Source organism: Sturnus vulgaris, chromosome 10, assembly GCF_052056855.1.
Source record: "Sturnus vulgaris isolate bStuVul1 chromosome 10, bStuVul1.hap1, whole genome shotgun sequence".
In the NCBI taxonomy this organism is placed as follows: domain Eukaryota; kingdom Metazoa; phylum Chordata; class Aves; order Passeriformes; family Sturnidae; genus Sturnus; species Sturnus vulgaris.
Window position 1 is genome coordinate 5,914,122 of NC_142252.1, and position 15,937 is coordinate 5,930,058.

The 15,937-nt window shown below is 41.0% G+C and overlaps 1 protein-coding gene across 4 annotated transcripts in view; it reads right to left on the reverse strand.

Annotated features, from left to right (window-relative positions):
* Nucleotides 1-15,937, reverse strand: part of ARMC8 (armadillo repeat containing 8) — a 60,601-nt gene that overhangs the window by 24,167 nt on the left and 20,497 nt on the right. For 2 of the 4 annotated variants that reach the window (XM_014870459.2, XM_014870462.2), the window contains 4 exons: nt 10,501-10,643; nt 10,304-10,401; nt 4,515-4,607; nt 1,017-1,076 (listed from right to left, as the gene is read on the reverse strand). In XM_014870459.2, coding sequence (XP_014725945.1) covers nt 1,017-1,076; nt 4,515-4,607; nt 10,304-10,401; nt 10,501-10,643 — 394 coding nt within the window. The remainder of the gene's footprint in view (nt 1-1,016; nt 1,077-4,514; nt 4,608-10,303; nt 10,402-10,500; nt 10,644-15,937) is intronic. The other 2 variants (XM_014870460.2, XM_088170628.1) reach the window with 1 other exon arrangement.

Here is a 15,937-nt window from a genome sequence, read left to right on the forward strand (position 1 = left end):
TGCTTTTCTGGTAATCATTTCCACTCTCTCCTTCAATAGGCAATGACATTACTTCTCACAAATGAAGAAACATTGATAGAGAACTTCTGTTTCTACTGTTCCTATTGGAAACAACTGAAAGCTCTTGATTTTCTCTACAAATCACATAAAAGATCACAAGTCACTAATGTCTTCCTCACTGTTAATATTAAGCATTTTCAACAATTCTAACTGCAGAAGGGAAGAGATTTCTTCTAAAACTGGTTCCAGATAGAGTGACAGTGCTTTGAGAGGAGATACACATTTTCCTCCAATTTCTTATTATTTATTATTTTAGTTTCAAGTACATTAGGCCATAAATCCAGCCAGCCATCACCTATTTACTGACTTCAAGATCTAAGTTGGCAATGGCTGATGTGTCAGTATTTTTTCCAAAGCAGCCTTTGGAGTTAAACACAAATACTAAATCTTGCAAGAGAAAAGGTCTCAGAACCTCTGTAGCATGACAAGGCTTGATGAGGTTGAAAAAAACAACATGAAATCTCAATACCTGAAGCCCTCAGCAGTCTCTTGCCAAAGCTGATCTGTGACTTGCAAACTTCCCTTTAAAAGTAGGTTCATAGCTCTGGTCATCTCTGCATTAAGCACAGGCTATGCATATTTAAATTCAGCTTACAGGATGCCACAGCATTTATCACCCCTCCGTGCATTTCCTCCACTAATCTGCAAGTGAACAAAGTCTCTTCACTCCTTAATCTCTTCTTCAAACCCAGCTGAATTTATGGCACCTCTTACACCCTGGTAGGCATCAGTTACATATTATCTTCAAATCTGAGATACAGCTGAAATCAGATTCCTCTTACAGTCAAAAGAAGATTTTTAGAATATCTCTTACCTCTAAGAAAAAAAGCATAATATTACTTTCAGACGTAACATATCTAGTGCTTTAAGAGATGCTTCAGCTGCTACTGCCACCAAGAGCTTTCTACCAAAAAATGCAATTAAAACAGCATGGTTGAAGGAGGAAAACCACTTACATTGGCACACAGAAGTGGCTGAGGCAATGAGTTAAAGCCGCAGCTATGCCAGTGTTGGAGCTGAAGAACAGATATTGAAATACGTGAAAAAAATGAGTGAGTTTAAAGGAAAAGAAATCATACTGCCCTAGATTTAGTAATTCCCAAGTATTAGTGATTCCTCCATGGGATGCAGGTGGCAGATTCTGTGCAAGCAGGACAGATGCCTGTACAGAGGTGACACCTGGGTGTATCTGAGTTGCACAATTGGAAATATTTCATCTGTACACGTTGTGTTTGCACACACCAACCAGCACAACCAGGTAAGCACTAATACAAAAAGAAGGACAGCTGCAAATATAAAGGTGAAAATTTGAGAATATGATGAAGCATTTCCAAGCAGTTCAGGCCCCAGTTTAACAGCAAGGCTGCCTGGTTTTGTTCCACCTTGGGTGCAGTGACAGTTCCACTCCTGTGACAGTGATTTTGTCCCCTAAATACAAATGACTGACAGATTTCAGGAATAGACACCACTTCTTGCACAATTTTCCATCATAAAGTGCCAGTTTTCAAGGAAACATTGGAGTAACACAATGTAACAACTCATTCCACAATGACAAGCAGGTACCTAAATGCCTTTGTCCCTTGGGGCAGGGATCCAGCAGCAGCCTAAGGTCACCCAAGAGAAGGCCTGGGGGAAGCTGCCTGGACTACAGCCTTTATCCTGGACCCTTCCCAGACACGTGACTGAGCTTCAACTGGCACTGAAATTATTACTTATGTAGAGATGTCATCACTTTCAAATATAAGTTCTAGAAGTATTTATTTTAATTATTCATACAACACGTTTCCAAACATATACCTGACCTCTCTAGTTTGACCATTAAAACAGTAAATTCTACCTGCTCACACCACTTGCTCTGAAAACAAATGAACCGAGATAGAGAGACTCTTAAAAACTAAATTTTGACTTGCATTTTTACATCCCAGGTACATCAGCCTGATTTCAGTTTACTTATTTCCTTCTATGTTGAGAGAATCCTGGCTCTGTATGTTAAGAACTGCATCTGCTCCCCTATAAATCAACACTTTCCCTTGCTCAGGATGGCTCTTCTCCAGGGACAATGCTCCTATGCCATTAAGTTTAACTCTAAAGGTGCAGGGAGAAACAGCAAAAGCAGAAACCAGCAGCAATATGCTAGGAACCCAAATAATGGATTTCCTAGCTCTAGAGAACTGGTCTGAGCTTTTCCAGGGAAACAGGAGAGGGCAAGGCAGAAACCTGAGAAGGTGACAAAAGATGCTGGAAAGGCAGAGAAAGAAATGGCTACAGCAGATGTGAGCTGAGAACAGTGCAGGGACAAGGAGGGCAGGAGCTGTGATAAGTCACTATTAGTTCAATTAATACATCTACTGAGATGAGGAAAAAGAGAAATAAAAGCATCAATGCTTCTTGAACATATGCTAGGCCTTACCTAAATACAAAGGTTTATTTATAGTAACTGACTGCTTCAGGGAAAAAAGTAAGAAAGGCTCTCTCACTCAGGGCCTTTTGGAGGAAGATGGAGTCTTCATTTAAAAAGCAGTGAATTGTTAAATTTTCAGTATATATATATATTTACTTATTTTTTAATTATAAGAATGTTCTTTGCCTATTCACTGAAGGGAGAAAATCCCCTGTAAATTTGTCTTCATTGTATTAGATATATTTTGTTCTGTCTGAAAATACAGTAATAGACATTATAAATCTGAAACTACAAAACTAAACAAAATAGAAGAAAGGGGACATTTCAGATTTTTGCTGAACAGCTGCATTTGCCTAGGAAAGAGAATGAGTTCTTGATCAATTTAACATTTGTGATGATCTGTTTACTCAACCTCAAATATTCTTCTTTGTTACACAGCTGTTTATTCTGCAAATGCAACCATTTCCTACCACTCATACCCACCACCCTGTCTGTCTTTCTTGTTCAGCCCAGTTTCTCTCTGTTTACACAGCCAACAACTTCTTTCCAAAAACCTGATTTTTTCCAGACATTCACTGTAAAATTTGAGAGAGATTTTGGGTGTGGAGGAGGCACTCAAAACGGAATGGTGAATTCAGAAGACCTTCCTCACTTGTGCACTGACTGTGCATTTGTGCTGTAAACAACATTTCACATATGCATGCCCCCAGGAATTGCTGGAGCTGCAAAGAAATAACTCCTTTGGAAAAAGATGACAATAACTGTTTCCTGTTCTCTCCCAGCCAACAGGGTTTATATTCCCAGAGCCAACCCCTGATTGTATAAACCAACTCTTCTACCATCCTATAATTTGTCCTGGGTTATTTTTCTCCTAGGCCAACATGGCCTCATTTTTTTACCTGTTTGAGCTCCTCAGCTTATAGGGAGACTTTCAAGGGCCACTTAAACAGAGGTTCCTCCCCTAGTGCATATTTGTTCCCAAAATATCCACTTTTTTCCCACTATTAGATATATGTGTAAACTTTCATGGTCCAGTGTAGGATTTTGTCTACATGTCTACATTTAAACAGTTCCCTATATATTAGCAGCTGAGTTCTATCTTTACATCCCATTAAATGGACAGTTTTCAGTCCTCAGCTTCACTCAGCAGAAGAAATGCAATAGGATGAGTGTACATAAATAACAGTCAAGGCAGAAGAACACAGATACTTAACAAAGGAATAATTCACAGTTCCAGAGGACTCATTATAAGTGATAAAATAGAAAGATATTTTTCAAGGTAAATACTTACAAATCATAAACTTAGGAATTTTCTCATTTGTTAGCACAAAATCTGTGATCTTTTAGTTTTAAACTGTGACTAAAAGGGAAAGATACTGTAAAAAGCTAATTTCCTACCCCGAATTATTTTGATACAGTTATTGTGTAACTGTAACTCACTGGTACAGTAACTCCCAAAAAACTGCAACAATAAAAACCAGTGCTGTGTGGAAAGCTGCAGTGGGGGAAGGGAAAGACAAAACTAGGTTTGGGGTGGGGTTGCTGCTGGTTGTACATCAGTTTTCTCATATCAACAGAATTGCATTACACAGCAGGAATGAACACGTATCTGGATGAACCTGTAATTGATAGAGCTCAGCTGAGAATAGCATTTCTTTTCCTCTCCACCAACAGCACCTCTTAGAGAACAGTGTCTGTGTTTAAAACAGGTGAAAGCAGCTGCACAACCTCTGCAAAGAGATGCTCACACTATCCTGAGACTTTCAGAGAAAAACTAGAAGTGTTCCAAGAATTATAGTGCTGAAAGTGAAGGCTGATACTTGCCCAGACTGTTGGCTTTGTTTAGCAGTCAAAGCCTATAAAACTCCCATATTTCCATATTTTCTACTACTGCAGAGCAGCATATATTGACCTCAATAAATCTGCAGCAGATGCAGAGCAGTACCAGTCCAGTCATTACTGGCCCAAAATTCCTGTTACAAAAGCAGCACACACACAATTCTTACAGGCCAGAAACACAGGTTGCACAGAGAACATGAATTGTCTTTCTTACTTTGCAGCAGTGGGAGAAGATCTGACATATGTACTCTTGTGTGTATCGAGACCTACTGAGCAGTGCCATGAGGTGGGAGATAACTGAAGAATCCTACAACAAGTGAGAAAATAATAATGTTAACACTGGATTTCAGCACAGCTTCTTTGCAGTTTGTCATTTAAAGGAGCACTCCTGATTCTGCACTCAGTATTTTTCCTTCCACAGACACTTTATGGATACAGAGCAAGACCATTAGAAGCAGTTCATTAAAAGTTGAAGGCACGAGTGACAGTTCTGAGCCAAATCCTCTGGAAAAGAAATAAAAGGTTAGTGCAATTGGAATAAATAGGAATAACAGGAATAAAACTCCTGCAAATTGCCTCCAGAATATTTGGGACAAAACAATAAAAGAATGGAGGAGAAAACATACCAAAATCAAACATGGCCACTGACAAGGATCAGTCCAGGAGTTGCCTTAGTGTGGCTGACTTAGCTCTTCTCCCAGTTCTGAGGCCAGGGGAGCCAGGAGGGAACACAGTGCCAGCCTGGACAGGGCACAGTCCCCTGGAATTGATTCATGTCTTTTGTCTTGCAGCCAAACACACACTATAGACACTGTCAGTGTGTGTGACACCAGTGACAGAGAATCCCAAATAAATCAGCAAAAGAAAACTCTCATACTCCAATGGAAGGTTCCCTAAGCCAAGGCAGGGGGTTGGAATGAGATTATCTTTAAAGTCCCTTGCAATCCAAACTTTTCCACGATTCTGTGGCAAGTTCTCATCTGCAAATACATCCAGTTATTTACCTCTGTGGTGAGTTACAAAACTACAGCGTTCTAAAGCTTTCTGTTACTTTTACCAGCATGTTTTAGTGGCAGGAATTATGGTGATATTAAAAGAAACAATTGGTATTTTAGTTTGGAAAGGGGTAAACTAAATTACTTCCATGAGATAAAGGGAGCTGAGCAAAGGGAAGGATTGAATGAGCCTTCCTTTCCAAAGCACATGTACTACATTGGCCTGAAAAATCTAAGTCAGACTCTGTTTTACCTGCCTAATGAGAAATTACAATCCTCTGATTTAGAGAGAGGAGAATTGAAATTAGAGCAAAACCTTCCTGCACCTCAGCTCCCATCACAGCACTGAAAGCAGCACCAGCCTGACTGTTCAGTGACTCTATCTTCAGACAGACACTGGTTATGAGAAGTTTTATTTCCCATTACCACTGGGACCCCAACAGTGTCATTGTACATATAAGAGTTAATGAATCCTTGCAAACAACACACTGACAGCCCCCTGAAATTCTGCCAATACACAAAAAAGTGTATTATTAGATATTCTGGACTATACATTTAAGAAGCAATTCTTCATAGACATCTTTTATACACCTTCTCCTTATGTTCCATCAAATTTGAAGTGTTGTGAGTATGAAAAGGTTAAAAACTCTTGGAAAGTTCCAACAGTGCTTCCTTAATGTGTTTGTAAGAAAACTGTTCATTCTACTCTACAATTCTGCTAAAATATCCAACTTGTAAAATAATTTTGTTATGTTGATCAGAAAAGAACCTAGAAAGAACAAAGGGATGTGTGGACAGAACTGACTTCCAACTAAATGTGAATACTGACTAGGTGTCAATGTGAGGCTACATAATAGCACTTTTATTCAGTATTGATACCTAAGTAACAAAGGATTCTCCCAGCAACCTTAGTGAGATGGAGTCTACACTCATAAGCTACAGTTAAAACAATGAGATTCACAAATCCATTAAAATCTTGTCTGTTAACAAAGTAGTTCTACGCAACTTAGGACAAATACCTCAGTATCACATATATTGTAACAAAATTATTGTCCATACAGACAGAACTCAGAATTAACAATTACATTTACCTGCTTGGATCCCAATACCTAATTTCTCATATTCCTTTTTAACACCACAAAAAAATATGTGAAGACCTATTCTTAAAATATTTGTTTTTAATTGAGGGTTGCTATTCTTTTTCCCAAGGCAGAGAAGTGAAATGCTTCTATCCATCCAAGTAACTTGAATTCAAGGTCTATAAGCTAGAATTGGTTCTTTTACAACTCTCATTTTTAGGAAGCAGTTTGGACTGGAGAATACTGAGCCTTGCTCCTGGCTCAGCCACCACAAGCAGCCAGAAGGAAAGAAGGAACAAGGCATGAGAGGCTGACCCAGATTCCTCCCTTAGGAACTGTGGATTACTGAGCTGTGCTGGAGCACGTGTACATTTGGCAGTGTGGGTTCATTGCTCATTAAACACCTGGTTATTAATCAGTGTAAGGAACACTGATCCTCTCAGGTGCACCTCCTCCCCTTTACCAAGCCTGGCCAATACCAGGTGACGTCAGGTTTTCCATCCCAAGCCTGCCCAGGGAGCAGGAATGCCTTTTACTCATCATTTCTAGAGACTGAGACTTCTCAAACTGATTCCTCATTGTCTCAACAGGACAGAGTCTCATCCTGCTGCAGTGCCTTCCCTCTCCAAACTCCTGTAAGGACAGGACTCCCAGCAGGGAATGCACCTCCTCCTCCAAGGCCAGCACAGCAGCCACACACAGCAAGTTCCCACTGGAATTCTATCTGGGTCCCACTGAGGAAGAGAAAATGGAATCACAACTGAGAACATCTGTCAGGAAATATGCAGAATGCTTTCATGGGCTGGAAACATTTTCTACCACTGAATCTATTCTTTTGTTTTCAATAAGTTAGCAGGAGTTGAAGTACACAGGGTCTCAGTCAAACTGGATTTGCCTTAGTGCTTCCATCTACCCAGCAACCTAAAACACACCCAGAGCTGACTGGTTCACATAGACAATAATCTTGGAATTTGAAGAAGCCTGAACATATGTCTGCACCTCGACAGGTATCTCCCCTTGGACTCCATGTCATTGCTCATTTCCAGTGCAGCATGGTCACTAAAGCACCAAAGCCTGCACCCTGCCCGTGCAGGAAACCTCCATTAACAAGGATTCCTCTGGCACAGCAGATCTGGATATAACCTGGTGTCACAACTCAGCATGAGAGCCTAAAAACCTGCCCTTTCTGAGAGCTCAGTGTTCATCCAGCCCAATGGACGGATGGAGCTGCACATTTTCTCAGTACAAACCCTGAGTTCCTATAAGAAACTATTCAAGTGTTTCCACCTCTGAAGAAGCATTTTATCCTTGGAACTGAACAGAATTAATTATAAAATTGTCAGCTGTTTATCCTTCAGGCTACAGTCCACAAGGAAAGGCTCAAGAGGAAAGGTGCAGTTCTGACATTTGTGCTGGGAGAAATATTCTGGTTACTGTGGATCATGTGCACCTGTTACAAACAGAAAGGACTGTTTTAAGCAGCTGTCTTTATATATCCTGGATTTTAACTGAGAAGTCTTCTGAAACCTCTAGAATGACTGCAACACCTTTGCAGATGTTAAGCTAACTCCTACCTTGTCTTGGAAACAGTCCTGCACAAGGATTGAGAGCATCCTCTCTCTGCAGTCAAACCATGAAAAAATTCTGGGAATTTTTTCATGTTAGACACAACTCAAGATCCAACTTTTCAGAAGTTTTTTTCCAGAACTGCTGGGTAGGAATGAAAAGCCATTGACAAACTTGGTCTCCCACCTTTCAAAACAGGACCTGAAAAGGGCAGAACTTGAGAGACCTTCAAGTGCTGCAGCTGTACAGAGATGGTGATAGTCTCCTCAGAGCTGCTGGGACCAGAAACACAGAGGGAACAGGGTGGCTTTGAATTCTTCCTGTTGTTCTCAAGTGTTGGGATGTCTACCATGAAGTGTTCACTAGGCCCATAATTACTTCTGTAATTGCAAAGCCAATGTCTCAACTGCTGCCTTGTGAAACACAGCTTGCAGCAGTGTGGGCTGGGGCTGTACCTTCCAAGAGATAACAAAAACATCTTTTCAAAGGATCTGTATTCAGTACTTTTCAAAGCATGGCTTTGGGTATTCCCACAAGAGAGGGAAAAATTAGCATTTCCAGAAATAGGACCTTAAGCATCATCATAAAATACTTAACTTTGAGGGGTCTAACTGGAATGGGAAATGGGGAAATGGGTTTTACAGGTGAACTAAGGAGTAAGGACCCCTCACCAGACCATCATTTCCTGTAGTTATGGTTCATTCCAGGACATTGTCTGAAGGAGGACTGGGGGACCAGCTGATGTCAGTACTGTGCAGCCAAGAAAGCAAAGCATGAAACACCAAATTCAGTCTCTCACACATATTGTTCCCATGTTAGTGGTTATTTCTATGCTAATGGTGGTTCTTTCCCATTCCTGTCCATACTCTACCCCCTCCTCTCCCTTCAAGACATCAAATCTCTCCTCCAAATAGGGAGCAATTAAAAGTCCCTATTAAGCACTGATCTCCAGGAAGAGATATGGATTGTTAATGGAGACAGTCATCTTAAACCCCTCTCTGGATGCTGAGAGCAGGAAGCAGATGCCTCTGCAGTTATCAGCTCTTAGAGGCTGATTTGGGGGAACCTGGGAGCACAGAGTGAAGCCAAAGAAAGACACAGAGGAAGCCCTTGGATCTCTCTGGAGAGGTGCCTTTGGTGTTAAAATACACAACACGCATTGAGGTTTTCCATGCTGAACAATCACAAAACACCTGGAAAAAAGGCAGTGAACAGTGGAGGACAAAGCTGGCTGATTGTCTACACACACTAAATGCAAACTGACTTCCAGAGATGGACTGACTGGCAGATGAAATTCAGAATAGGTGCATGGTAAGATTGAGTCCACAGAAAACCACAAGTTTGCATACCTGTGTCTGGAATGAAAATGTAAAAATTCATTGGAAAAAGGAATAGAGAACAAAACAGACATTGCAACAGTGCATAACAACTAGACAAAAAACCACAAAGAAAATCTGTTGACTGTTAACAGCCAAACTGTAGATAAAGTATGACATGAGAGGCCAGCTGTGCCCTGCTCTGTAAGCATCAAGACTTTCCCAGCAGGCAACAGCTCCCTATGAGTGTGACCAGAGTGGTCCTCATTGTGGCCAGCCAGTTACCCTCAGAAGCTGGAGCTGCTCTGTGACCTCTCCCAGACTGAGGCAATGCTCCCATTTTCTGAGCAGGAAGAGATTGCTGGTCCTCTACAGCTTTCATTCCATGGCTCACCTTACCCTTTACACCGGGACAAAGGAGGCAGCTGAACTCTCCTTGCCCCTCCTTCTCAGTAAGGGAGAATTTGGGCAAACCCCAGAGACAGCAAGGATTCTGCCCAGTCACCTAACCAGGGCCAGCACCAACAGCCCTGCTGGCACATGCCCCAGGAAAAACTCAGGATTACAGCAACTGGAGAGGCACATTTTCTGTCCTCCTGTCACTTAAATGCAAATCACACATATACCAACTAGGAGCAGAGACATTTTAGAGGTGAAGCTCTTCCACTGGAAGTACAAAAACTGAGCAAACCCTCTCCCATCTGGAGAGGGAGGACGGTGTTGGATAAATTTTTAACTTTCAGAAAGCAACTGTTGCCAGCATAGCTCTGACAGTAGTAAATACCATTTAGATCTAGACAGTTTTCCTCCTTAAGATTGCACACAAGTCTGAACATGTAGGCATTTTCTTTATCAATGGGCTACCTTGGTGACCAGCTCATATCAAACCAGCCATAAATGCTAGGGGTGCCAAATACCTCAAGGCAGGTGAGAAGTGCTAATGCTGTTGCCCAAACAAGGCCTTGCTACTACTCCAGACAACAAGATTTTTCACTCCCACCCTCTCTATAGCCTTTAAAAAGACATAATTATCTGCTTACAACTTACTGTGTACAGCAGATCCTCTGGAGTTACAGGGCTGATGAAAATGGTACGGAGACATCTCAGGCAAGCTTCAATAAACTTCAAATCTGGCGATAGCAATCCTATAAATACGGGCAAACCAACCATTCAGTCTCGTTATCTTTGTTAATTTTGTTACTTTAGGAACATTTACTAACACAGATGCATTAAGGGAGGAGTACCTTGCAATAAGGCTGGGATAATATGGCAGTCTAGGAGGGATTTGACATTGTTCTCTGTCCCCATGGCAAGGCTGCCCAGGACCACTGCACATTCTGTCCTCAGCTCCGTGCTTGAGCTCTCTTGCTGGAGTAAATACAGCAACCTGCAAACACAAGTATTTTTAGAGGAAAATTCATATGGAAGAGAACATTTAAGTCTAAAAGAAAATAATCTGAATCCTGCTATGTAAAGAGGATGAAAACCTTAATAGAAAGATGAAGACTGAGCAAAAAAGTAGAGTAACACTTAATTCACAACCTTTTCACACTGTGTGTTCCTACACAACTTTTATTTGGTGTAGAAAAATCCCCCACTGCTTTTTTTTAAAAAGGTATTGTCACAGTACTGACATCCAGGATGGGGCTTTCAGAATAACAGGGAGATCCCAAATTTCAGTTAAAGGAAATGAGTTTGCAGTTTGAAGCTGATGGGAAAGGGAAGCTTAACAGCTGATTACCACTGTGGGAACAGTTATCTTGGGTAGTGACTTCTTCTGGGTCACAACTGAAAGTAACTCCATCACCAAGCACAAGCATGGGGAGAGCTGAGAGTAATGTGAGTTTGGAGCACTGAGAAATGATCACATACTCAAAGAATGCCCAGGAAAGTTTTATGTGCAGAAAGGCAGCTGCATTGGGGCTAAACAGGATCACTTCAAGCCTAAAGCACATCTTGCTAATGGTGTAGTCTGGGTCCCAATCAATTTGGATTCTTTCTACAGTATCAAGAAGCAAAATACATAATCAGTGGTGTGCAAAATCATCACTAAGGAAAAACAGCACTCCCTCAATCCCGTGGAATCAGGTAACTTTGCACTACTATTACTTGTTTACAGGCAGATGATTTTCTTTTCTCTGCCCTCTAGATCAGGTAAGGACAGGAAACAAAAGCTTCTATGGTCATGTACAAATGTGCTGAGAGATCCTGGTTAAAATTCATCCTGGAAAAGAAAGGATATTGAGCTCCTGTGTGGAAAGCACAATCTCATCTTCTGTTCTAACTGTGGCTGACTCCTCTGCCTGTATGTTTTGGTAAATATTGATCTAATGACTAATTAAAATATGCCAGTAGCAATAACCTTTTTTTAAAATAGCTTTCAATAGCCTAGAGGTCAATTTAGAAACTCAGAAATGCAAGAGTATTTCCTTCCACTTTCACTAGAAAGTCCTGAGGACCTGCTCTGTGTCTTCCCTGTACAGACCTCACTGATGGCCTTTTCTGATTATCAAGGCCTTCAACAAATAACCTGCTCCTTGTATGCAGAAATGTTCAGTCACAATCATTAAAGCTGGAAAAGTCCTCTCAGATCATCAAGTCCAACTGTTAGTCCAGAACTGCCAAGGTTACCACTGAGCCATGTCCCCAAGTGTCACATCCACATGGCTTTTAAATCCCTGCAGGGAGGGGACTCCACCACCAATGTCCCAGGCAGCTGTGCCAGGGCTGGACAAGCCTTTCCAGGAGGAATTTCCCCAAAATCCAACCTGAGCCTCCCCTGGCACAGCTTGAGGCTGTTCCCTCTCCTCCTGTCCCCGTTCCCTGGGAGCAGAGCCCGACCCTCCCCAGCTGTCCCCTCCTGTCAGGGAGTTGTGCAGAGCCAGAAGGTTCCCCCTGAGCCTCCTTTTCTCCAGGCTGAGCCCCTTTCCCAGCTCCCTCAGCCTCTCCTGGTGCTCCAGACCCTCCCCCAGATCCGTTCCCTTCCCTAGACAACTCCAGCCCCTCAATATCATGTCCTAAAAAGACTTTTTTTTCCCCAAAAGGATTTTAAAAAAATTCAAAAGCACATGAAATTCTGAAGGCTCTTCTTTTCTAAAGAAAGTAATTGCTATTTTCTTTCCCATTAACACTCCACACATGGAACAAATATTACAGCTCTGCTTCTCTTAAAGAGCAAAAATTAAACACGCTGACTATAATCTAAAGTCTAACATGCTTAAAATAGAAAGCCTTACCTAAACTTTATAATTAGTGAAGATCAAAATTTAAGTTCCCATTTTACATACAATAAGTTTCTGAAATACTAATAATATCCTTTGCTATATCTTTAAAACAAGCCTGAGGTTCAGATCAGGTGTTCCAAGAGCTAGACATGCATATTGTAATATTTTCTATTTCTGTCTTTAAAAGATAGAACTGACACCGAGTAACATTGAAAATTAAGTAGTTCCATGACAAACTATAAAACTACAAGAAGTTTCAAGTAAGGACAATCCATATAGTCACTAAGGATAAAACAGTTAATTAATAAAGTACTATCAAGCATTAATGACAAAGATTCACATCCTTCTATTGTCCATGGGAACATCCTGGACTGGTTTGTTGTTCCCAGGCTCTAGTCCAGACAAATTCAGCAAAGATGTAATGCATTCCTCCTTTACATTAATATCATCAGGATAAAAAGGTAGGAAAATGGCATTTATAAGCAGGGGACAGAAGGGAAGATTATAATTTGGATTTTGGAAACTTAAAAATATGATTAAGGTACTTGTTCATAGTTCCTATGTTCTAACACTGTCCCTGCATAACCTGGATCCCTGATGTGCAGCCTTATCCCTTATCAGCCAGCCTTTGGATTCCAAACCAGCTGAAATATCACAACAAGGCCAGAACCCACCACAACACATTTTTGTGTGCTTGGGGAGAAAACAAAAGCACAGATACATAGAAAAGGGTTTCTAAACAGCAAAAAGGTGCTGATGTTCTTGTTGATGCTCTTTAGTTTGTGGTCCTGGAGTAAAGCTCCTTACAACAAATAGGAAATGAAATAAAGCTGATGGAAAGATCTCACAACATCTTCATTAACATTTTCCAAGGTTTTAAAATGCAGTATTTGGATTTTTTTCAAACTTCTATAAGGTTTCCTCAGATATTTTCCACTTATGCTTATATAAAATACAACTTCTGCCATTTGTTCCTGCCCTTCTAAGGGCAATTAAGTGATTAAAGCTTTTTTTCCTCAGATGTCAGGAATGATGTCCAGGAAATCATATCCAAATGAAGAAGGCCAGAAAATCCATCCAGAGAGACACTTCAATGGACTCCATGCCAAGAAACAGAAATAAGGTCAGCTGGAGGAATAATGTACACCTGGGAAAACTATGGATTATTTTAAAGTAGAAAACTTCCAAGGGAAGCAGCTGCTGCACAAAAGGAAACTACAGTGGCCTAGCAAGGAAGAGACTCAGCTCAGATTTCCCTTTCCTTTGACAATGACTGAGACGGGTGTGATGTACCAGAGTTCCACACCAGAACAGATGTGCCTGACTGAGACCTCCCCTACCCAGCTTGAGCACCAACCTCACAGTTAAAAAGAACAGAAATGCCCTTTTTCACACTCCATCCCATTTACAAGTTGTCACAAAAATCTCTCAAGTTCCTAAAACACCTGGCAAGGAGATGAAACTCAGCACTTCCTCAAACTGCATAGGCAGGCACATGGAGAAAGAGGCCAGGATAACAGTTTGAGTGCTGGGAAGTTTAAGACATCTTTCACTGAAGTATGTTAACAAATAAGAACTTTAATTGAGTCATGATATCTGGACATTGATTACCAGTCCCCGTGCAAAGGGGATGAACACACTATTAGTGGAATTATTACAATTCTTATTATATCTGATTCTACCCTTGAAGATGCTTGTATTGCAGTCCATTGCAAGAAGGCCCAAAAGCTCTACTCTGGAAAACCCCTGTGACGAACATGAAGGCACTGATGAACATGAAACCCCTGCATATGAGGGCACTGTTGAGGTGAGTTACCCCTGCTGCCTGGCAGAACATGGAATCAAAAGTCACTGCATGCACAGAGGTGACCTCTGAACATGCTGGAAGTCCCAGTGAGAGTCAACCCCAAGCTGGGAATGGAATTAGTGCATTGAAATAGCTCAAACAAGGCAGGACAACAAACTTTGTTTCAATCTGTTCTTTTTAGTGCTAAAAAGCACTACTTTTCAGACATAACAGGAAGCAATCACTTTCCACAGAACTTCCCAAAGACAGACTTAAGTATAATTTTAAAAGTATTCAGAATAATTTCTGTACAATAATATCTTAAGTCACAAATTAAATAGCTGTAGATTCTTACACATGAAGACTCAAAATGAGGGATTTTTATGACTGTTAGTCACAGAAATTTATCCTGAAGTGAGATGCCAGTTCCCCTTCTGGAAGCAATGGTGATTCCAAATCTGCAGAGGCTGGATCCAAGGGACCTGGGCTAACTCTACTCCCTAAAAAGCACTACAAAGCAAAAAGATAACTGCTTCTGAAGTATTTCACACGGTGCAAATAGTTTTTTAAAAGAGCAGTATGCAGTGCATAAGCTGGCTGCACAGAAAGCTTTTCCCTTAGGAATAAAACAAGGAGTCTCAGCTTGCAGCTCTAGTAATTTATCCTAATGCTTAGACATCCTCACTAACATCAATATTGCATGAGCTGTTCTATATACACCACATAACCTGCATCCAGTCTGATTCTTGTTCATGTAACTAAATCCAGCTTTGGAGAGTTTCAATATCTACTGAGCTGCAAGAGGTCTGGATTTGAAACTTCACATTTTTCATGACTACAATCAAGTTCTCCCTCACCTTCCTCTTTAACGATGTTTCATTTGAAAACAGCCCTGGCTCCTCCCCATGGAGTCCCATTTACAGCAGGAATATTTCCCCCAGCACTCCATGGATTCCTGTCCTGGTCCCTACCCTGGTGCTCCCAGCTCCCTCGAGGTGTTCTCACACCCCCTTCTACAGTGACTTGAAGGCTGCTGAGGTGGCTGCAGCATGATCTCTCCTCCTGGTTACTAGAACAAAACTCTCCATCCCAGTGCACCACACTGTCACATCTCCAGTCTGAGCTGAATTTATTCCAATGTTTTCCCCTAAGACCATTGCATGACCCACTCAGTAAAACACCAATAAATACATCTTTACTTTGCAGCCATTTAGACCAGAATAGGTGGGGTCAACACACAGCCCCTGAAACCAAACAGAGATAAATTCACACCAACAGCACTCAGAGCTTTTTAACTTGCACAGTGAATTACACTGGTTCAGTTTAAGACTATTTTGGAGATGATAAAAGCCTTTTGCTTCACAAAAAGTGTGTTAATAGGCATTACATAAAGCAACACCTTCACCTAGTCTTGCTTCAGCCATCTTACCACTTTGCTAACACTTATTCCTATGTTCACCATCGTACTGTTAATTCAATTTACTTTGACAAAACACATTCAAACTTGATTCTAAATCTTCCAGAAATTCTGGTCTGAATTAGAATATAAGCCAGTTTATGGCCACCATCTGAACAACTACCGTTCATTTAGACAAACCAATTCTAAAAGGTTTTCATCTGAGGATATCAAGTGACCTTATACCAAAAATCAAGCTGTTTTTACTTCCCATT